Source organism: Acinonyx jubatus, chromosome D1 (assembly GCF_027475565.1).
Source record: "Acinonyx jubatus isolate Ajub_Pintada_27869175 chromosome D1, VMU_Ajub_asm_v1.0, whole genome shotgun sequence".
NCBI lineage: Eukaryota > Metazoa > Chordata > Mammalia > Carnivora > Felidae > Acinonyx > Acinonyx jubatus.
The window spans coordinates 11,862,341-11,886,099 of NC_069390.1; the positions used below are offsets into that span (position 1 = coordinate 11,862,341).

The window sequence follows — 23,759 nt, forward strand, 5'->3', positions numbered from 1 at the left end:
TCCATTATCAGTGCTGGCAACCACTAAAATGTGCCAGTGCCCTTGAATCTCCTCAGTTTCAGTCAAATGCATTTGTTGCACATCATATGTGTTTTTAGTGTGTGTGTGTGTGTGTGTGTGTGTGTGTGTGTGTGCTGAAGGTTGTCACAAAAGTACTGGGCATTAATACTATATCCTCAGTAATCTGGCATCAAATTCAACTTGGCTTCGTAGTGACATGTGATCTTTTTGTGAGCTGCTTCTTTAAAAAAATTTTTTTTTAATGTTTATTTATTTTGAAAGAGAGAGAGAACATGAGCTGGTAGGGGCAGAGAGAGAGGGAGAGAGAGAATCCCAAGCAGGCTCCATGCCCTCAGCACAGACCCGATGCAGGGTTCAAGCCCACAAACTATGAGATTATGACCTGAGCCGAAATCAAGAGCCATCCACTTAACTGACTGAGCCTCCCAGGTGCCCCTTGTGAGCTGCTTCTATCTAGCGTCAGATTAATCTTCAGAAATGTTATATTTCTACTGCCTTGATAGCTTCCAAGATAGGGCATGGCTGCATCTATTCTGGCCTGAGGCTTTTTTCAAAGAAGCATCTGGTACAAGCTTGCATGCCCAGAACATAGTAGGCCGTCTATAGGTACCTGTTGAATGAATAAATGAGTCTTTGCCCCTGGTAAGTGGAGAGACTAATTAGATGGTTATGTTGATATAAATACTTCATACACTCAATCATTCAACAGACATTTACTGAGTCCTTACTATGTCTCAGATGTTGTAAAAACACTATGGAAAACAGTATGCAGGTTCCTCAAAAAATCAAAAATAGAACTACCGTATATGATCCAGCAAACCCACTTCTGGGTATATATCTGAAGGTGATGAAATCACAATATCAAAGAGATATCTGTACCCACATGTTTACTGCAGCATTATAGACAATAACCAAAATGTGGAAACAGCCTAAGTGTCCAGAGATAGATGAATGGATACAGAAAATGTGGTATACACAGACAATGGAATATTATCCAGTTATGAGAAAGAAGGAAATCTTGCCATTTGTGACAACATGGATGGACTTTGAGGGCATTATGCTAAGTGAGATAAGTCAGATAGAGAAAGACACTGCACGATCTCACTAATGTGTAGAATCTAAAAAAAGCCAAAATGAAAGAAACAGAATAGAATAGTGGTTGCCAGGACTGGGGGTTGGAGGTAATGGGAAGATGTTGGTCAAATGGTACGGACTTCCAGTTGTAAGATAGGGGCACCTGGGTGGCTCAGTCAGTTGAGTGTCTGACTCTTGGTTTCTACTCAGGTCATGATCTCATGGTTTGTGAGATAAAGCCCTGAGTCAGGCTCTGCACTGACAGTGTGGGGCCTGCTTAGGATTCTCTCTCTCCCTCTCTGTCACATGAAGTCCCTCCCCTGCTCACATGAACTCTCTCACTCTTTCTCTCAAAACAAATAAATAAACAAAAACAAAATTAGAAAAAGATAAATAAGTTCTGGGGATCTAATGTGCAGTATGGGGACTATAACTAATATTGTATTATATACTTGAAAGTTGTTAATAAAGTGGATCTTAAATGTCCTTACAACAAAAAGAGAGGTAATTAGGTGATATAATGGAGGTGTTAACCAACATTATTGTGGTAATCATTTCACAAGTTATCTGTGTATCAAATAATCACATTGCACACATTAAATGTACACAATGTTAGTGTCAATTATATTTCAGTAAAGCTGAGGGGAAAAAAAAGAAAAAACAAAGATACAACCACTGCCTTAGTGGTTCTGGTCAAGACTCTCCCTTCAAATCACAAAAGGAATTCTTTAAGTTAAGTGAAAGGACTGTTTCACTGGCAAAAATCCAAATAGCTGACAAGAATCTGGGGAAAAGGAGCACATATGAAAAAACCAAAACGTTATTTCTCACCATGTTAAAGCTGAAGCTCAGAGGGACAGGAATCTTATTAGTTCTTGCCGACTCTGGCCTTGGTAGATTGAATGTCCTGAAGGACAGATTCCTTCATTAGGAAGCTAAACACCCTGGCCCAGATGACAGAGAAACTGAAGGTAAACCCAGGGGACAGTGAAACATTTGCCAGCCCAGCTGCAGCCTCATGTCATGAAGTTAGCAACTAAATGCCCGATGCTTCAATTCTGCCCTACAAATCTCCCCTAGGAACTCTCATGTGGCCCACTCTAGAGGGCAATATGCAAGGCAGGGAATTCCAGGAAAGGCAGTTCAGCCTAGGTCAGGCGACTGCCTTACAAAGCCACTAGAGTGAGCTTTTGATCAAGATTTAACGAATAAATCTTGAATAAATGAATGGATGAATAATAGATCAATTTGAACAGGGAGAATCCTCAGGCCATAATATCTACAAACGGATGAAAGGTCAAGCAGAGAAGGGATATTCTTTTATAGAGAGGAGTAAGCAAAGTTCATGGAGTGTTTTTCTGCAAGCAGATGATGGCTCAGGCTGAGGGTGGGTCAAAGTCCAGATTCCTATGTTAAGGGAAGAAGCTTAACTGAAGTTTAGTCAACTGTTCTGAAGGATTAGTAGGGATAAACAGTCAACCTAACCATTTATGAAGAGCAAACAGGGCAGAAGAAAATCCAATCTGGGGAAGAGGGATGTAGAAGAGGCAGGACCAATATAGCTCAGAGAATGTTTTACACTGAGTTCAGCCTATTCTTTGTAGGGGCTGTTAAGAAGGGGTTACATATTGACTCAGCCTACAGGAAGAAGAGAAGTTTAACCAACATTTGGCTTGTTTTGATTTATCAGTGGGGATTCAGAATTCAGCTAATCCTTTACAGAGCAAATACTGGGAATTTGGAGGGTCAGTGTCTGGCTTTGTCATAGGTAAACAAGTGGGGTATCAATCCATGTTATTAAAGCAGATGGGAGGAAGGAAGATTCCTTGCAGTTAGCCATTCCAGGAACACAAAGTAGGTGGAAGGATTTCTTCAGCTGTTGCTGTTTTCCAGTATAACAAGGACTTGGGTAAAACTCCATTTTGTAAGTCCCTCAGAGATTTGTATTTATTGAAATACATTTTGATCTCAGTCTTTTGGCCTGCCTTGAGAATTACCTCTACACATCTTCTTGCTTTACACACTTGAAGGGTATTATGTGTGTGTGTTCAAGTTTTTATTTAAATTCCAGTTAGTTAAGGGGTGCCTGGGTGGCTCAGTCTGTTGAGCGTCCGACTTTGGCTCAAGTCATGATCTTGCAGTGGGCTCTGTGCTGACAGCTCACAGCCTGGAGCCTGCTTCTGATTCTGTGTCTCCCTCTCTCTCTGCCTCTCCCCGCTCATGCTCTGTATCTCTTTATCTCAAAAATAAAGATAAACATTAAAAACAATATTTTAATTCCAGTTAGTTAACATACACTGTAATATTAGTTTCAGTTGTACAATGCAGGGATTCAACAGTTCCATACGACAGCCAGTGCTCATAACAATAATGCATTCCTTAATCCCCAACACCTATTTCACCCATCATCCCCCACCCCCACACCTCCCTCCTGGTAACCATCAGTTTGTTCTCTACAGTTAAGAGTCTGTTTCTTGATTTTTCTTTCACTCCCTCTTTTTCCCCCTTTGCTCATTTGTTTTGTTTCTTAAATTTCACGAGTGAAATCATATGGCATTTGTGTTTCTTTGATTGACTTATTTCACTTAGCATAATACTCTCTAGTTCCATCTACATTGTTGCAAATGACAAGATTTCATTCTTTTTTATGGCTGATTAATGTTCCATTATATATATATATATATATATATATATATATATATATATATATATACACACACACACACACACACACACACACACACACACACCACTTCTCCTTTATCCATTCAACAGTCAATGGACATTTGGGCTGTTTCCATAATTTGGCTATTGTAGACAATGTTGTTATAAACATCGGGATACATATATCACTTAGAATTATTATTTTTGTTTTCTTTGGTAAATATCTAGTAGTGCAATTAATGGATTATAGGGTAGTTCTATTTTTAACTTTTTGAGTAACCTCCATACTGCTTTCCAGAGTGGCTGCACCAGTTTGCATTCCTACCAACAGTGCAAGAGGGTTCCCCTTTGTCCACAGCCTCACCAGAACCTGTTGTTTCTTGTGTTGTTTAGTTTAGTTATTCTGACAGTTGTGAGGTGAAATCTCATTATAGTTTTGATTTTCATTTCCCTGATAATTAGTGATAGTTGAGCATCTTTTCATGTATCTGTTGGCCATCTGTATGTCTTCTTTGGAAGAATGTCTATTCATATCTTCTGCCCATTTTTTTAATAGGATTTTTCATTGTCTGGATTTTGAGTTTTATAAGTTCTTTATATATTTTGAATATTAACCCTTTATCAGATATGTAATTTGCAACTATCTTCTCCCAGGGTGCTTGGGTGGCTCAGTTAGTTAAGTGTCCAACTTCAGCTCAGGTCACAACCTCACAGCACGTGGGTTCGAGTCTTGTGTCGAGCTCCAACAGCTCAGAGCCTGGAGCCTGCTTCTGATTCGTCTCCCTGTATCTGCCCCTCCCCCACTCATGCTCTGTCTCTCTATTTCTCTCTCAAAAATAAGTATGAAATATCTTTTTCTATTCCATAAACTGTCTTTTAGTTTTGTTGATTGTTTCCTTCACCATGCAAAAGCTTTTTATGTTGGTGAAATCCCAATAGTTTATTTTTGCTTTTGTTTCCCTTGGCTAAGGAGACCTATCTAGAAAGAAATTGCCATGGCTGATATCAAAGATGTTACTGCCTGTATTCTCCTCTAGGGTTTTTATGGGTTCAAAAGGTCTTTTTAAGTCTTTCATTCACTTTGAATTTATTTTTGTGTGTAGTGTAAGAAAGTGGTCCAGTTTCATTCTTCTGCATGTTGCTGTCCAGTTTTCCCAACACACATTTGTTGAAGAGACTGTCTTTTTCCCATTGGATATTCTTTCCTGCTTTGTTGAAGATGAACTGACTATACAGTTGTGGATTTGTTTCTGTGTTTTCTATTCTGGTTATTGATCTATGTGTCTATTTTTATTTCAGGACCATACTTTCATCATCACTACAGCTTTGTAATATAACCTGAAGTCCAGAATTGTGATGCCTCCAGCTTTACGTTGGCTATTCAGGGTCTTTTGTAGTTCTGTACAAATTTTAGAATTGTTTGTTCTAGATCTGTGAAAAATGCTGGTGGTATTTTGGTAGAGACTGCATTAAGTATGCAGATTACCTTGGGTACTATAAACATTTTAACAATATTTGTTCTTCCTATCCATGAGTCTGGAATGTTTTTCCATTTCTTTGTGTGATCTTCAATTTCTTTCATTAGTGTTTTATTGTTTTCAGAGTACAGGTCTTTCACCTCTTTGGTTATGTTTATTCCTAGATATCTTACTGTTTTTGGTGCAATTGTAAATGGGATTGATTCCTTAATTTCTCTTTCTACTGCTTAATTATTCGTGTACAGAAGTGCAACAGACTTCCGTACATTGATTTTGTATCCTGCAACTTTACTAACTTCATGTATTAGTTCCAGCAGTTTTTTTGGTGGAATCTTTTGGATTTTCTACATAGAGTATCATGTCATCTGCAAAGATGAACAAAATTTTACTTCTTTCTTGCTGATTTGGATGCCTTTAATTTCTTTTTGTCATTTGATTTCTGTAGCTAGGACTTCCAGTACTATGTTAAATAACAATGGTGAGAGTGGACATCTCTGTCTTGTTCCTGACTGTAGAGTAATGCTCTCAGATTTTCCCCACTGATGATGACATTAGCTGTGGGTTTTCCATGTATGGCCTTTATTATGTTAAGGTAATGCTCCCTCTAAACCTACTTTATTGAGAGTTTTTATCATGAATGGATGCTGTACTTTGTCAAATGTTCTTTCTGCATCCATGGAGAGGATGATATGGTTCTTATCCTTTCTTTTATTAATGTGCTGTATCATGTTGATTGATTTGTGAATGTTGAACCACCCCTGCAGCCCAGGAATAAATGCCACTTGATCATGGTGAATGATTTTTTAAAAATGTGTTGTGGATTTGGTGTGCTAGTATTTTATTGAGAATTTCTGCTTCCATGTTTATCTGAGATATTGGCCTGTAGTTCTCTTATTTACTGCAGTCTTTATCTGGTTTTGGTATCATAGTAATGCCGGCCTCATAGAATGAATTTGGAAGTCTCTCTTCCTTTTCTTTTTTTTTGGAATAGTTTGAGAAAAATAGATATTAACTCTTCTTTAAGGGGCGCCTGGGTGGCTCAGTCAGTTGAGTATCCGACTTCAGCTCAGGTAATGAGCCCATGGTTCGTGAGTTTGAGCCCCACATCAGGCTCTATGCTGACAGCTCAAAGCCTGGAGCCTGCTTCAGATTCTGTCTCCCTCTCTCTCTGCCCCTCCCTCACTCACATTCTGTCTTTCTTCCAAAATAAACAAACATTAACAAATATTTTTAAATAAATATTTGGTAGGGTCACCTGGGTGGCTCAGTCGGTTAAGCATCTTACTCTTGATTTTGGTTCATGTCTTGATGTCATGATTCTGAGATCAAGCCCTCCATGGGGCTCCCCACTGGGTGTGGAGCCTGCTTGGGATTCTCTCTCTCCCTCTCCCTCTGCACCACTCATGCTAGCTAAATAAATAAATAAATAAATAAATAAATAAATAAATAAATAATAAATAATAAATAAATAAATAAATAAATAAATAAATAGTAGAATTTACCTGTGAAGCCATCTGGCCCTGGACTTTTTGTGTTGGGAGTTTACAGATTGGATTGTTTACTGATTCAATTTCTTATTAGTTTGTTCAAGTTTTCTGTTTCCTTCTGTTTCAGTTTTGGTAATTTATATGCTTGTATAAATTTATCAATTTCTTCCAGGTTGTCAAATTTGTTGGCATATCATTTTTCATAATATTCTCTTATGATTTTTTTGTATTTCTGTGCTTTTGGTTATTTCTTCTCTCCCATTTGTGGTTTTATATTATTTGGATCCTTTCTCTTCTCTTTTTGATAAGTCTGGCTAGAGGTCTATCAATTTTATTGATGTTTAAAAAGAACCTGCTCCATTTCATTTATATGTTCTATTTTTTTTTAGTTTCTGTATCATTTATTTATGCTCTAATCTATATTATTTCCCTCTTTCTTCTGAATTAGGCTTCGTTTGTTTTTTTTCTAGCTCCCTAGTTGTAATGTCAGGTTGTTTATTTAACATTTTTGTTGCTTCCTGCAGTAAGCCTGTATATACTTTCCTCTTAGGATTGCTTTTGCTGCATCCCAATGGTGTTGGACCATCGTGTTTCATTTATATTATTTCCATGTATTTTTAAATTTCTTCTTTGATTTCCCAATCCCATTCTTTGTTTAGTAGCATGTTGTTTAGTCTCTCTTCTTCATCCTCCTCTTCCTCCTCCTCTTCTCCTTCTTCTTTGACTCCTATAATACCAATGTTATTACATTTGATGGAGTTGTTGAATTCCCTAAGTCTACTCTCATGTTCCATAATTCTTCTTTCTCTCTGTTGTTCAGTTTCATTATTTTTTATTATTTTGTCTTCTATATCACAAATTCATTCCTCTGCTTCTTCCAGCCTGCTGTTCATTGCATTAAGCCTGCTTCCAATCTCATTTATTGCATTCTTCACCTCTAATTGATTCTTTTTACTCTTTTACCTCTGAGGGAAGAGTCTCCCTGATGTCTTCTATTGCTTTCTCAAGCCCAGTGAGTATCTTTACAATTGTTGCCTTAAATTCTCCATCACCATATTAATTATATCTGCTTCACTGAGATCCCTGGCTGTAGCCATATCTTATTCTTTCATTTGGAATAAATTCCTCCATCTTGGCATTTTGTCTAAGTCTCTATGAGTTCTTCTGTGTGTTAGAAAAACCAGCAATTTCTCCTGATTCTGAAAGTAATGGCCTTATGAAGAAGAGATCATGTAGTGCCCAGGGCCTGGCAGTTCAGGGTATGACTCTGGTGTGTGCTGAGTGTGCTCTGCTGTCGTGTTGTGGCTGCTTTATTCTTATGACCAGTCATCTGCAGGTGCTCTCCTTGCCTGCAGTGAGCAGTGTTTGATCTCTTGCTGAAATGTGGTAAGTTTTAACTAGGTGTGCTCTAGTCCACTTGTGAAATGAGACCCCACACCAACTCTACCAAAACTGAGACCCTGCAGGACTCTCTGGTTGGGAGACGTGGTGTGGGAGGGGGTTTGTGCTGGTCTTTTGTGGGAGAGAACTGTCACCCTGGGATGAGGCAAGCTTGACTGAGAAAGGCAGACCAGTGAGAGCATAGGAGGGAGGAGCTTGGTGTTAGGCAGGTTAGGCAGCTACTGTCTGTGCTGAGCTGCTTTCTGCAGGTAGGTCTGTGTTTATGCATGGGGGGCGGAAATGGTGTCTGCCAAGCCTGCTGATCTTTAAAACTCCAAGTTTTAAGTGCTGCTGGTTGCAAGAATTCACAAAAATCAGCCCCTCTCATTTTGCAAGCCAATGGCTTTGGGGAAATGTTCTCCTTGTACATTCCCTTGTGTGTTCCTCCCTCTCTTGCCTTTGTCCATGACCAAGGCTCCCTCTCTTCTGCTGCACCCACTATTCATTTTTCCCCCAAACCATGTCTCTGCACTTCCTACCTTCCTTGATGTGGCCTCTTCTCTCCCCTAGTTGTGGAGTTTGTTTTGCTAGTCTTCGGGTAGATTTCTGGGGTATTTAGGATGATTGAATACTTATTTAGTTGTGTTTGTGGGATGAAAGAAGCCTAGAGTCCTCCTACTCTGCCATCATCTTCCTCTCTCTGACCCCTGAAGGATATTGTTGAGAACTTACCCTATAAAACTGTTACCTATTATAGCAATGATTTCTAAATGTGGCTGCATAAGAAAATCATCTGGAGAAGTGCTGGAGGGAATGAAGAGAAATTGGAACTCATACACTGTTAAGGGAATATAAAATAGTTCAGCCACTTTGGAAAGATTTTGGAAGCATTTGATAAAGTTAAACACACGCTTACTATATGACCATGCAAGTGCACTTCCACATGTTTACTCAAGAGAAATAAAAGCATTTGTTCAAACACACTGGTCTAAGTAGCTCTGATTTATATAATTGTCACAACCACTTTATGGGACAGGCACTATGGTCACTGCCGTTTTATAGATGAGAAAATGAAGACACGGACAAGTAACTTGCCTAACATCATACAGCTTCTAAATGGCAACCTCAGGTGTGTCATGGATGGAAACTTAATCTCAAAGATGCTCATGCATGTTTAGATAATATATATGGTAATCTTAGTGCATCCTTAACTATTGGTATTCTGGGTGATATGAAAATTAAAATAAAGACATCATAAAGAGGGATGCCTGGGTGGCTCAGTCGGTTAAACGTCTGACTTTGGCTCAGGTCATGATCTCGTGGTTTGTGAGTTCGAGCCCTGCGTTGGGCTCTGTGCTGACAAATCGGAGCCTGGAGCCTGCTTCAGATTCTGTGTCTCCTTCTGTCTCTGCCCTTCCCCCACTTGCACTGTCTCTGTCTACCAAAAATAAATAAATGTAAAAAAACTAAAAAACTATATCATAAAGATTTTTTAAAGTTTAGAAAATATTGAAAAATAATTTCAGAAAGAAGGATCTGTGCTTTCTGTCAGTCTTATTCTTCCTAGGAGTCAATGAAGAATTCAGTGAATGGGACGCTAATAAAACAGCAGGAATGAAGGCCTGGCCATTAGCTAGAACAGCCTTTTGTGTCTGTTTTGTGTCTTTGTATGTCTGCTATCACTTCTCATTCCTTGATATTTCCTCATCCTCTCTTTAGGGTAAGGCCAAGATGCACCACTTACAAGGCCCCCAAGTGCTACAGATGCTAAAGAAATCCTTGAGGAAGAGCCTCCCTGAGTCCTTAAAGGTGAGAGTAAAACACATGGGGAGAAAAAAAAGGACTAGCAATGACCTATGAAAGAGGTAGGAGGGAGAATCAGTATTCTTTGAGCACCTACTCTGTGCCAGGCACTCACTCATCTTGCATCTCATTTAGTTTACATCACTTCACTGCAAGGCAAGTCTTTCATATCCATGTAACCAAAGAGGAAATGCAAGCTCAGCTGTAGGACCTGACCAAGGTCACGCCACTAGTGAGTGGCAATCCTGTGATTTAAATTCACTATGATCTTTGCTGTGTGATAAACCAAAAACATCCCTTTGTCCCATTCCATGTGCCATTATATAACATTGGAAGATTTCCCAGAATTTCACAATTGGCTGAACACATTAATGTTTGATTTATTCTTTCTAAATAATCAAGTGCCTGAAAAAGTTAACCAGTATGATTCTCCTTTGAAATTAAGAGGCCAAATTCTATTTTGTCAAACCCCAAATGATTACGTTTAATTTGGGATGAGACAGAAATTTCATTTTAGAAATATATCAGTGATCGTGTACATAAAGAGGTAGGGTCTTTTTTTAGGGGGGGCAATAACATGTTGCAAGGGGACTAGAATATTACTGGGGATAAAGGCGCCATTGCACTATGATAAAGGTATCAATTCACCAAGAAGACATGAAAAATGCTGAAATGTATATACCTAACAACAGAGGTTCAAAGAACACGGGACAAAAACTGATAGAACTGAAAGAATAAATAGGTAAACCCATAGGTGTAATTAAAGATTTCGACATTAGGGGCGTCTGGGTGGCTCAGTCGGTTGGGCGTCCGACTTTGGTTCAGGTCATGATCTTGCCGTCTGTGAGTTCGAGCCCCGCATGGGGTTCTGTGCTGACAGCTCAGAGCCTGGAGCCTGTTTCAGATTCTGTGTCTCCCTCTCTCTGACCTTCCCCCATTCATGCTCTGTCTCTCTCTGTTTCGAAAATGAATAAACGTTAAAAAAAAAAAAAAAAAAAAACAAAAAAAAAAGATTTTGACATTAAAGATTCTATGAGTAATTTATAGAATAGGCAGAAAGTCTATAACCTATATACAAGATCTGGAAAGTACTATGAACCAATTTAATTGATATTTACAGAGTACATCCCTCAACAATAGAAGAATACACATTCTTTTCAAGTGCACATGGAACATGTACAAAGATAGGTCATATTTTTAAGACCTTTGAAAGAATTGAAATAATACCATGTATGTCCTCTCATATTAAGTTTAATATGGTATTAAATATGCCAGGAGTAGGAAAGTACAGGGTGAGGTGTGGTCCTTTGTCATGGAACTTATCATTTCATTGGTCCTTGGTCTTTAGCATCTTTCCATACAATCTACTGAAGCATCATGTTTCCAACTGCACTTAGCTCCCAAGGTCCACACTGGTATGCATTGCTGTATTTCCTTCCCTCACAACCACAGGGACCCTTCCAGTTTGGAGGATTTCTCTTTCTCAGACTCTACAATGTCCTTCTTGATAGCACTGGTGTTCGAATAAATGCTTGTGGAAAAGATTAAAAAACAGATTGCTGAATATGTGATATTCACAGACTTTGGTCAGCAAAACTCAGGTTCTTAGCACTGTTCTGTCTTTACTTATTAAATAGGTCAGAACTCACCCTTTCTGGAAAGCAATTTGGAGATATGTGTAAGAACAAAAAAGTCTTTAAACAGCAATTGACCTTTGACCCAGAAATCACCCTTCTAATATTTCTAATAATAGACATATTTGCAAAGATTTATACAAAAAATTCCTTGAAGAATAAACTGTTAAACTAAAAAATTCAAAAAAGCTGAAATGACCAGCAATAGGAGATACGAAAATTGAATTGGAGTTCTTTCATATGATGGATATTATGCAGTCATTAAAAATGGTTATGTAGATTTGTGTTTATTGATATGGAAATATACCCATAGTATAGTGTGTGTGTGGGGGTACATGTTAAACTAATATATATTAGGTAATTTCATTGCTTAAAAATTGTATGTGTATGGGACTCCTGGGTGGCTCAGTCAGTTGAGCATCCAACTTGGCTCAGGTCATGATCTTGCCGTCTGTGGGTTTGAGCCCCACAGCAGGCTCTGTGCTGACAGCTCGGAGCCTAGAGCCTGCTTCAAATTCTGTGTCTCTGTCTCTCTCTACTCCTCTCCTGTTTGCACTCTGTCTCTCTTGCTCTCAAAAATTAACATTAAAAATTTTATGTGTATTTGTAAATAAATGAAATAAAATGGAAAGCTATAACACTAAGTTCTACAATGTGATAGTGGATGATTTTTTTTTTAATTTTAGGAGAGTGTGAGTCGGGGAGAGGGGCAGAGAGAGGGAGAGAGAGAGAGAGAGAGAGAGAGAGAGAGAGAGAGAAAATTAATCTGAGCATGGAGCCTGCTGCTGGTATTGATCTCACAACCCTGGGATCATGATTAAGCCCAAATCAAGAGTCAGATGTTCAACTGACTTGAGCCAACCAGACACCCCTGATTTTTAATTAATCAATTTATTTACCTGGATATTTAACTATATTCATAATATTCTCATGGTTTGACTCCTAACCCTATTTCTATTTGGAGTAATGAAGTGGAATCTGAAGGTGGTTTCAACCATATGCCTTATAAATTATCACCCTGATTTTGCAGAAATAATCCTTGTCCTGATCAAACAAGGCACTTCACCAGCCCTTCTTAATAAGCTGACCCTCTGAGTTTTTTGGGTTGCTACAGGTTTATACAACTGTCTTCCACATGAACCAGGGAAACCCGTTCAAGTTAAAGGCCATGGTGGACAAATGGCCTGATTTTACAACAGTGGTTATCCGCCCTCAGGAGCAGGTAAGGTGCCAGATGTGGAATGAATATGCTTTTGTGTTCATATTTGCTACTTGCCTACCATGCACCTGGCAATGTGGTAGACACAGGGGATATAGAAATGAATTGCATAATAGTGAAAAAGTCCTTGTTCTCAAGAAACTCACGGCTTGGAGGAAAATACAGATAAGCAAATAAATTACAACATGGGGTGAAAATTGTACAAAAACATACAACATACAAGATACACACAGCAGCACTATCCAAGAGATGATTAAATCACCGAAGTCAGGGTGTACAAGGAGAGGATCAGAGCAATTTCCTAGTAGACATTTCACCAAAACTGGATTTTGAAGATCAATAGGTGTTTGACAGGCTGACAAGACTAGAGGGGCATTCTAAGCAGAAAAATGACACCTAAAAATATGTAAAGGTAAATATGAAGAGTTTTAAGGAAATGTAAACAACAAATTGCAATGCCTATATTTGGGAATACATTTTCAGTGCCAACTTATCACTCACACTAAGTGGTTAATACATTTCAAATACAAATCTGTTATAAGCATATTGGAAAATATAAAGTAAAAATTTATGCATGCAAAATATGCAACCATATAGTGTCATTTTAACATAAATTTTTTCAAATAAAATTTAAATGTATAGTGCTGTTTAAAAATACTGAACTAAACAGAATACAAAAATGAAGACATTTACATTAATTATTGAAATAATAAATGAAATTATTAGTGCATTTCTGTGCAACACCTTCTACCTTATTCTACCCCCTTGTTGGGTGGTTGTTTTCTGATCCCTTCCTTCATCTTCAAATAACCTAATCTTTCATTTGTTAAATTTCAGAGGATCTCTTTGAACAAATTTTGTGTTCAAATTTCATTTTTTTGAGGAATGTAAATTATTTTTTTAAATAATAGTGCATGTGGTTTACATTTTAAAGACATCATGTGTCCAATAAGAGGTTAACATCCAAAATATATGAAGAACTTCTACAACTCAACACTAAAAAAACAAATAACTCAATTAAAAAATTAGCAGAGGATCTGAATAGACATTTATTCAAAGAAGACATATAGATGGCCAATCGACACATGGAAATATGCTCAATATTACTAATCATCAGGGAAATGCAAATTAGAACCAAAATGAGATGTCACTTTATACTTGTCAGAATGGTTAAAATAAAAGGCACAAGAAGCAAGTGTTGGAGAGGATGTGGAGCAAAAGGAACCTTCATACACTGTTGGTGGGAATGTATATTAGTGCAGTCTCTATGGAAAACAGTATGGAGGTTCTTCAAAAAATTAAAAATAAAATTAGCATATGATCCAATAATTCTACTATTGGGTATTTACCCAAAGAAAATGAAAACATAAATTTGAAAAGATATATGCATCCCTATGTTTATTGTGGGATTATTTACAATAACCAAGATATGGAAGCAACTCAAGTGTCCATCAATGAGATGAATGGATAAAGATGTGGTATATATATGTAATGGAATACTATTCAGCCATCAAAAAGAATGAAATCTTGTCATTTACAACATTTGTTGTAAATGACAACATTTATAACATTTGTTATTTAAGAAACAAAACAAATGAACAAACAAAGAAAAAAGGGACAAACAAAAAGCAGACTCTTAAATACAGAGGACAGCAGGGGCGCCTGGTGGCGCAGTCGGTTAAGCGTCTGACTTCGGCCAGGTCACGATCTCGCGGTCTGTGAGTTCGAGCCCCGCATCAGGCTCTGGGCTGATGGCTCGGAGCCTGGAGCCTGTTTCCGATTCTGTGTCTCCCTCTCTCTCTGCCCCTCCCCCGTTCATGCTCTGTCTCTCTCTGTCCCAAAAATAAATAAACGTTGAAAAAAAAAATACAGAGGACAGCAAATGGTATCCAGAGGGAGGTGGGGGAGAGGATAGGTGAAAGAGGTGAAGGGGATTAAGAGTACACTTATCATGATGAGCACTGGGAAATGTATAGAATTGTTGAATCAATATATTGCATACCTGAAACTAATGTAATGTTGTATATTAATTATACTTTGAATTTAAAACATTTTAATGAAAAAATAAAGACACCATGTGTCTTTATTTTGTGTAGCTATATCATATATAAGTGAAAATTGTAATACAAGGTTACTTGTGTCAATTTCAACATTGTTACATTTATAATCCAATTTTTCTGAGATTCTTTTATTTATTTATTTTTTTGAGACTCCTTTAAAGAGAGTAAGATTTACTCTTGCAACAGAACCTTGGCTTTGACAATAATACTTTCTTTCTCCTGAGGATTACAGAATTATAGAAGAATGCTTTCTAAACAGTGCACATTTGATTGATTTGAAATTGTAAAGCAACATATAAATATCTAGTTCAGTATATTTTTCTTAATCATAGGTTGAGTAATTGATTAAATCCTTGACTTGTTTACATGATATAAATGATTCAGGAATAGTGACTATATCAAGAAAAACATCACTATTTATAAGTTTATAATTTTTTTTGCACTTATTTATTTTTGAGAGACAGAGAGACAGAGCACAAGTGCAGGAAGGGCAGAGAGAAAAGGAGACACAGAGTCTGAAGCAGGCTCCAGGCTCTGAGTTGTCGGCACAGAGCCTGAGGTGGGGCTTGAACTCACGAACCATGAGATCATGACCTGAGCCAAAGTCAGATGCTTAACTGACTGAGCCACTCAGGCACCCCCATAAGTTTATAAAATAGCACAGTATAATGAACTAAAGCCAAGTGTTCCAATCACTGGGTATAGATCAATTTGATTTATTCCACATTACCTAACCAAACAGGAAATGACAGATGATTTCGATCACTACACCAACACCTACCAAATCTATTATAAGAATCCCACAAACTGCCAAGAATTCCTTGGTGCATCAGATGTCATCAATTGGAAGCAACATTTGCAGATCCAAAGTAAGTAAGGGATCTAGGAGGTATGCTGGCTTCTGTGACTGTTCATGTTTACATCTGCAGGGTCACTTTTCATCCTGAGCACATTCCCTTACAGCCTTTACTTTCTCTTCCAAACCCCAGACACTCAGCTTGATGTTTATTCCTTGCATCAGCTGCTACCACCTCTTTAGTGGAGTAGAATTCAAACACTGCAAACTATGGAGTTGATACAAGGAACTGTGAGCAATGGAATTTATTGTTAGCTGAGCATTCATAATATATTTTGCTGACATATTCAGGATCCCTTACCATGATTAGGTGTGAGAGTAGAACTCCCCATCTGGCCATCCATTACTAGAAGAAGAATGACAGTTCCTTGTGCCACAGAGGACCTTCAGATCATACGGATAACTACCATGGTTATGAGTGTGCCTTACAGAGTCAGATTCTCTAGAATGGCATTCTTGCTCTGCCTGTTACTTGCTTTGTAATTTGAGCAAGTGATGTAACTTATCTGTTACTCAGTTTCCTTACATGTAGAAAGTGAGGATAGTATAACAGAAATACCCAAAACATAGGGTCAATGGAAGAATTAAATGTGGTATTAGACCAATACCTTGGCATGAAGTATGTGCACACTCAAGGTTGGCTACTGCTTTTAAATACCATTGTCCCATTGATTTCACAATGATAAAGTCAGGATCTCTACTACTATCTGTCTTACATAAGAGGAAGTTGCTCAAGGAGTGACTTGGCTATGGTCACATGGTTAATGGCAACACCAGAAGCAACACTGTCCGACTTTAAACTCTGCATACTTCCACCAGAAAGCTTCTTCAGTGTCTACAGGGGGAATTACTTCTCACCTTACCTTACGCCTTTCTAGGTTCACAGTCCAGCCTGAATGAGGTGATACAAAATATTGCAGCTGCTAAATTGGTCAAGGTCAAGCAAGATCAAGCCATTATGTATATGCTGTCTGAGACAGCAAGTAAACTGATCCCTTCCCTGCTGGAGGCAAAGAACTTACCTCCTAAATCTGGCAGACCCAAGGCCATGTGAGTTTGAAAAAAGATGCTCTGCATTACTCTCATCTTTCTGTATGGAAGTGGCCTCCCAACTTCTCTCCCTATGTTCACTCTTGCCTCCCTACAATCCATTTCCAGGGTGATCCTTTTGGTATGTGACAAGGACTATGTCAATTCATCCACTTAAAAGCCATCAGTGTTTTTCGGTTCACACACCCATTATGGACCTTCAGGGTCCTGTAAAACCTGTAATCCACCACCTCTTGGATTTCACCTTGTTTCTCTTGCTCACTCCCACCAGCAGCTCTGGCCTTCTTTCTGAGACTTGTTCTCATACACTCACCCATGCCTTTGGACCATTGCATTTGCTTAAAATGTCCTTTCCTCTCATCTTTACATATCTGCTTCTTTCTTGCCATTCACTCTCTCAAAACTCATTTCCTTAGAGAGTTCTCTGCAGAACAACCTAAAACTACCCTTTCCCGTAATTCTTCATCACAAAACCCAAGTTTTATTTTCCTCGGTGCACTTACCATTATCCAAAATCAGCTTCTTTGTGTTTTATTGACCTGTTTGCTATTTGATCCTCCCCTGCAACATTTCAAACTCCACTATTTATGGAGGGACACTATTTATGTTGTTCACCAGTAAGTTTTCAGTAGCCAGAACAGAACAGAAAACACTGCTTCGTAAATATGCATTCAATGAATTTGCTTCTCAGAGCAAAAGTTTTCCAATATGGAGAACTTAAACATATTATATATTTCCTTCCACTGATGCCTGAATAGAATTAAAACTGATATAGGGATTTGATCTGCAGATGTCCAATCCTGTGGCCCTGTGTGTGTTAATATGTCTGGAAAAGCTGTATTCATACTGTATTGCACCTAACACCTGAAAGACACCTCTAAATCTACAATCTCATTTGATTCTCTTGTCTATCCCATGAGATAAACAAGGTAGAAGACATGATCCCCATTTTCCTGACAGAAGATAGGTTCAGTTAATGAAATAGCTTGTTCAGGTACTGTGGATGGTTAAGGGCATAACTGGAGCTCACTGGTAGATCTCATTCCACCTTGTGGGATCTTTCCAGGACACCTCCCAAAGCCCTTTCACCCCACTGCAGCAGCCTTCAGACTTCAGTGTTCTGTAACATGCGGCTTGCCTTCACTTCACAGCATTGCCTCTCTCTGGACTTCAGCTTTCCCACAGTGGCTATGGATTCTGTGACACCAACATTCCAAGATCCCAAGATTCTAAGCTCTGGCTTTGCAGCTTGCTAGCATATGCTTTGGGGGCACTTGTTTATTTTCTGCTTACCTATTCTTATGTGTAGAACAGGGATGTTATCAATTCTCTCATCTTAAGTGGAGAATCACAACAGTGACTAATGCTTAGTGACACAGCGTTAATTAATGCTTAATTTTTGTGTAATTCTTATTTGTTGCGTGGCACAGGTCCTAGGTACTTATCATGCAATAGCTCTTATATTATTTGACAGAGGTGCTATTAATCCCCCACTTATGTTAATGTCTCATGTTATAAAAAAGATTATTATTTCAGGCAATCTGGTTGCAGAATCTATACCTTTATCTGTGTTCTTTTCCCTTGTTCTCAATAGTAACCAAGAGATGTTTAAACTCTCCTCCCTGGATGTTACCCACACTGCCTTGGTGGATAAATTCTGGCGTTTTGGTGGGAATGAGAGGAGCCAGAGATTCATCGAGCGCTGTATCCGGACCTTCCCCACCTTCTGCCTTCTGGGGCCTGAGGGGACCCCTGTATCCTGGAGCCTGATGGATCAGACAGGAGAGATACGGATGGGGGGTACTGTGCCTGAGTACCGGGCCCAGGGTCTCTCCACCTATGTCATGGATGCTCACATCCGCACTATGGACAAACTTGACTACCCTACATATTACCATACACTCATAACCAACAAAATCACACAGAAAATGAGTCACCGTCTGCGCCATATCATCATGCCCTGTGACTGGAACCAGTGGCACTGTGAGCCTCTGTGACGCAGTCCTGAACACAAGACAGTGTTGGATGGGCTGATGTGGCAGGAGGAGTGTATGGGTGGATGGAGAGAAATAATAAATTGTAACTAGCTTTAAAGTAGTGTGTGTTGTCTAGGCTCTGGGAAACAGTGTGAATGGTCAACAGAACCACCACAGTCCTTGCTCTCAAACCACTCATGGACTCCCCTTTGGGTCCAGCAGACCTGCCATGGCCAGACCCTCCTATAGTGGACCCTGCTTTTGTTTAGTTTCCTGCACTTCTGGGTACCAGTGACACTCTTTATTCATTTGCATGCTGCCCTAATGCTTCTCCTATCTTACAAGTGGATAATTGCTAATGAGCATATCTTGCCCCTTTTGCCAAGATGTGGTATTACCTTAAGTGTAGTCTAATTTTCCTCTTTTTTGCTTTACCCTCCCTCTCTCTGTCCCCCACCCCCAGCCAGCTTCACTGAGGTATAATTGACAAATAAAATTGTAATCTCTTTAAAGTATGAAACATGGTGATACACACACACACACACACACACACACACACACACACACACACACATTGTGGAAGGATTCCCACAACTATGGGAAATAAGCTTAGGAATTCCCTGAGCTTGCACCGATGGGTTAATAAGGCATAAAGAATTAGAAAGCCATAGGATGAACACACCCAAGTTTGGGTAAACAAGATTAGGTAAATGGGGTAAAGACCCCCAGTATAGGACAAAGATATAGGAACAGGAAACCTCTGGATGAAAACATCAAAGATTAGGTAAATAAGATTAGGTAAACAGGGCAAAGGCCCCAGTATAGGACAAAGGTTTGGGACAATAGCAGAAAGTTGCTTCCAAGGGAAGGAAGGACCAAATGAAGTAAACAGGTAAATGGGGCTATAGACCACAGCGGGCAAAGTTGCCTAGAGTGGAGCTAAGTAGCAAAAGAAAGATGCCTTGTTGACCCTGAGGTGGCATGCTCTTTCTTGTCCCCTAGGCCAGTTTAGGTAAACACAGGTGGGGCTTCATGTCTGCTGTAAACAACCATCCGCCCAGCACCAGGATTTTGTTTTATATTGACCCAAACTCCTAACACTGCATATCTTCAAAACCCCCTCTTCCCCACGCCCATAAGTTAATTCACAGTTTCATTGTCTCTTTGTGCACATCCATCACGCTTGTAAGCCTTCTGATCTTAATTAAAATGTAGCAAGGACCCTTATTCAGGGCTCTTGTCTCCTCCTGGACATTAGCCTCTCTTGCGTTTTCATTTCCTGCATCCTGCTCTCTTGCTGGACAAGAGAGAACTCCAGACCCAGAGTCTACAACACACAACCAAGTTGATTAATACTTCCATTACTTTATATATTTACCGTGTGTGTGTGTGTGTGTGTGTGTGTGTGTGTGTGTGAGAGAGAGAGAGAGAGAGAGAACACATAATATCTAATCTTTTAGCAAATTTCAATGACACATTAAAGAATTTTCAACAATAGTCACCATCCTATACATTACATCCTTAGAACAATTCATCTTAAAATTGAAAATTTGAACCCTTTTATGAGCCTCTCCATAGTTCCTCCACATCCCAGCCCCTGGCAACCATCATTCTACTGTTTATATGATTTCTAAAAGTTTCAAAAATCCTGTTTTTGTTTTTGTTTTTAGATTCCACACATAAGTAATACCATGCAGTATTTGTCTTTATCTGTCTCATTTCACTAGCATAATGTCCTTCAGAATCATCCATGTTGTCACAAATGGCAGGACATCCTTCTTATTTTATAGTTTAACAATATTCCTCTGTGTGTGTGTGTGTGTGTGTGTGTGTATCACATCTTCTTTATTCATTCAACTAAATGGACACTTAGCTTGTTTGCATGACTTTACTATTGTGAACAATGCTGCAGTGAACATGGGAATGTAGAAATCTCTCCTAGATAGTGATTTCATTTCCTTTCTATATAATACCCAGAAGTAGGATTTCTGAATAATATGAAGGTCTATTTTTAATTTTTTGAAGAACCTCCCCTCTGTTTTCCATAGAGGCTGTAATACTTCACATTCCCACCAACAGTACACAAGAGTTCCATTTTCTGCAAATCCTTGCCAGTCTCTGTTATTTCTGGATAACAGAAACCTGACAGGTGTGAGGTAATATCTCGCTGTGGTTTTGATTTGCCTATCCTGATGATTAGTGAGGAGCATCTTTTCACGTACATGTTGGCCATCTGTGTATCTTCTTTGGAAAAATGTCTTTTCCAGTCCTCTGCTCATTTTTTCGTTGGGTTATATGGGGTTTTGTTTTGTTTTGCCCTTGAGTTGTATAAGTTCATTATTTATTTTGGATATTAACCTCTTACTAGATATATAGTTTGCAAATATTTTCTCCCATTTCATACCATGCCTTTTATTTTGTTTATGGTTTCCTTTGCTGTGCAGAAACTTTTTAGCTTGATATAATCCCACTTATTCATATTTGTTTTTATTGTGTTTTTGGTGTCAAATCCAAAAAACTGCTGCCAATACCAATGTGAAGGAGTTTTTTCCCCCTATGTCTTCTAGTTTTATGGTTTCAGATCTTATGTGTAGGTCTTTAATTCATTTTGAGTTGATTTTTTGTATATAGTGTAAAATAGTGGTCCAATTTCTTTCTTTCTTCCTTCCTTCCTTCCTTCCTTCCTTCCTTCCTTCCTTCCTTCCTTCCTTCCTTCCTTCCTTCCTTTTTCTTTCTTTCTTTCTTTCTTTCTTTCTTTCTTTCTTTCTCTCTCTCTCTCTCTCTCTCTCTCTCTCTCTCTCTCTCTTTCTTTCTTTCTTTCTTTCTTTCTTTCTTTCTTTCTTCTTTTTTTTTGCATGTGGATATCCAGTTTTCTCAACATTGTATATTGAAGAGACTGTCCTTTCTCTATTATATATTCTTGACAATTTTGTTAACAATTACCTGACCATACCTACATGAGTTTATTTCTGGGCTCTCTATTCTGTTCCCCTAATCTATGTGTCTGTTTTTATGCCAATACTATACTGCTTTGTTATTATAGTTTTATAACATAGTTAGAAGTCAGAAAGTGCAATATCTTCTGCTTTGTTCTTCTTTCTCAGCATCTTTTTTGGCTATTTGGCTTTTGTGGTTCCATACACATTTTAGGATTGTTTTTTTTCTATTTCTATTGGAATTTTGATAAAGATTGTATTGATAAAGATTGCTTTTGGTAGAATGGAGGACATCTGTATAATAACAATTTTTCCAGTCCATGAACACAGAATCACTTTCCATTTATTTGCTTCTTAAATTTCTTTCATTAATCTTTTAATAGTTTTCAGTGTACAGATCTTTGACCTTTTTAATTAAAACTCTTCTAAGCATTTAATTCTTTTTTTTTTTTTTTTGCTATTGTAAATGGGATTTATTTTTTAAAGTTTATTTATTTTTGATAGAGAGAGGGAGAATGCAAGCCAGGGAGGGCAGAGAGAGAGGGAAACACAGAATCCGAAGCAGACTCCAGGCTGTGAGCTGTCAGCACAGAGCCCGACATGGGGCTCGAACTCAGGAACTGTGAGATCATGACCTGAGCGAAAGTCGGACACTTAACTGACTGAGCCACCTAGGAACCCCTGTAAATGGAATTTTCTTAATTTCTCTTTCTTATAATTCATTGTTAATGTATGGAAATGCAACTCAGTTTTGTATACTGACTTGGTATCCTGCCACTCTACTGATTTCTTGGTTCTAACAGTTTTTTGGTAGAATCTTTAATGTTTTCTATACATAAAATAATGTCACCAGTATAGACAATTTTACTTATTCCTTTCTAACCTGTGCCTTTTGTCTCCTTTACCTGCTATGTTGAAGATAAGTGGCAAGAGTAGGCATCCCTGTCTTTTTTCTAATCTTAAAGGAAAAGTTTTGAGTTCTTCACCATTGAGTATGATGTTAGCTGTGGGCTAATATCCAGGGATAAAACCCCATTGCTCATGTTTTATCATCCTTCTAATGTGTTGTTGAATGTGGCTTGCTATTTTGTTGAGGAGTTTTCCATCTTTGTTTTCAGAGCTATTGGTCTTTAGCTTTCTTTTCTTGGATTCTTGTCTAGCTTTGGTATCAGGGTAATTCTGGCCACATAAAATGGGTTTGGAAGTATTCCCTCCTCTTCAATTTTTTGGAAGGGTTTGAGAAAGATTTGCATTAATTCTTTAAATGTTTGGTAGAATTCACCAGTGAAGTCTTCTGGTCCTGAGCTTTTATTTATTGGGAGTTCTTGATTATTCAACTTCTTTACTAGTAATTGGTTTGATCAGATCTTATACTTCTTTATAATTTAGTTTTGATAGGTTGTATGTTTCTAGGAATTTATCAGTCTCTTTTAGGTTATCCAATTTGTTGGTGGATGATTGTTCATAGTGGTTTCTTATTATCTTTTTCATTTTGTGTCATTTGTAATGTCTCCTCTTTCTTGTCTGGCCTTATTTATTTAAGTGTTCTCTCTTTTGCCTTAGTTGGTCTAGCTAAAAGTTAATGAATTTTGTTTATCTTCCAAAAAAAACTTCTTAGTTTCACTTATCTTTCTATTAGTTTTCTAGTCTCTATTTTACTTATTTATGCTCTGATCATTTTCTTCTTTCTACTAACCTTGTACTTATTTCTTCTTTTTCCATTTTTTTGAGGTGTGAGATTAGATTGTATATTTGAGATCTTTTTTCTTAACTTAACCATTTGTCATCATAAACTTTTCTCTTTGAAATACTTTTGCTGTATCACGTAAGTTTCGGTATATGGTATTTCCTTTTACATTTGTCTGAAAAAAATTTTTAATTTCTTTAAACAATTTTTCGAGTCATTTTTCTTCAGGAACATATTGTTTAATTTTCACATATTTGTGTATTTTCCAGTTTTCATCTTTGTTATTGATTTCTAGTTGTATGACATTGTGGTGAGAAAAGGTGCTTGGTATGATTCCAATTGTTTTAAATTTGTTAAGACTTGTCTTGTGGCCTAACATATAATCTGTCCTGAAGAATGTTCCATGTGCACTTAAGAAAAATGTGTACTCATCT

General features: G+C 38.1%; 1 protein-coding gene and 1 long non-coding RNA gene across 5 annotated transcripts in view; one reads left to right on the forward strand and one right to left on the reverse strand.

The window, feature by feature from the left end:
• GLYAT (glycine-N-acyltransferase) overlaps positions 1-23,759 on the forward strand; it is a 60,400-nt gene that overhangs the window by 1,203 nt on the left and 35,438 nt on the right. The window contains exons 2-6 of one of the 4 annotated variants that reach the window (XM_015085004.3): positions 9,824-9,913; positions 12,656-12,763; positions 15,563-15,689; positions 16,555-16,726; positions 18,321-18,820. In XM_015085004.3, coding sequence (XP_014940490.1) covers positions 9,836-9,913; positions 12,656-12,763; positions 15,563-15,689; positions 16,555-16,726; positions 18,321-18,723 — 888 coding nt within the window. In that variant the 5' untranslated portion in view covers positions 9,824-9,835 and the 3' untranslated portion in view covers positions 18,724-18,820. Of the gene's footprint in view, positions 1-761; positions 3,020-9,823; positions 9,914-12,655; positions 12,764-15,562; positions 15,690-16,554; positions 16,727-18,320; positions 18,821-23,759 lie in introns of those variants that run through there. The other 3 variants (XM_053203139.1, XM_053203138.1, XM_053203140.1) reach the window with 3 other exon arrangements.
• LOC113595399 (uncharacterized) overlaps positions 11,139-23,759 on the reverse strand; it is a 49,705-nt gene continuing 37,084 nt past the window's right edge. The window contains exon 3 of the long non-coding RNA XR_003415899.2: positions 11,139-11,438. This is a non-coding gene — a long non-coding RNA (uncharacterized LOC113595399). The remainder of the gene's footprint in view (positions 11,439-23,759) is intronic.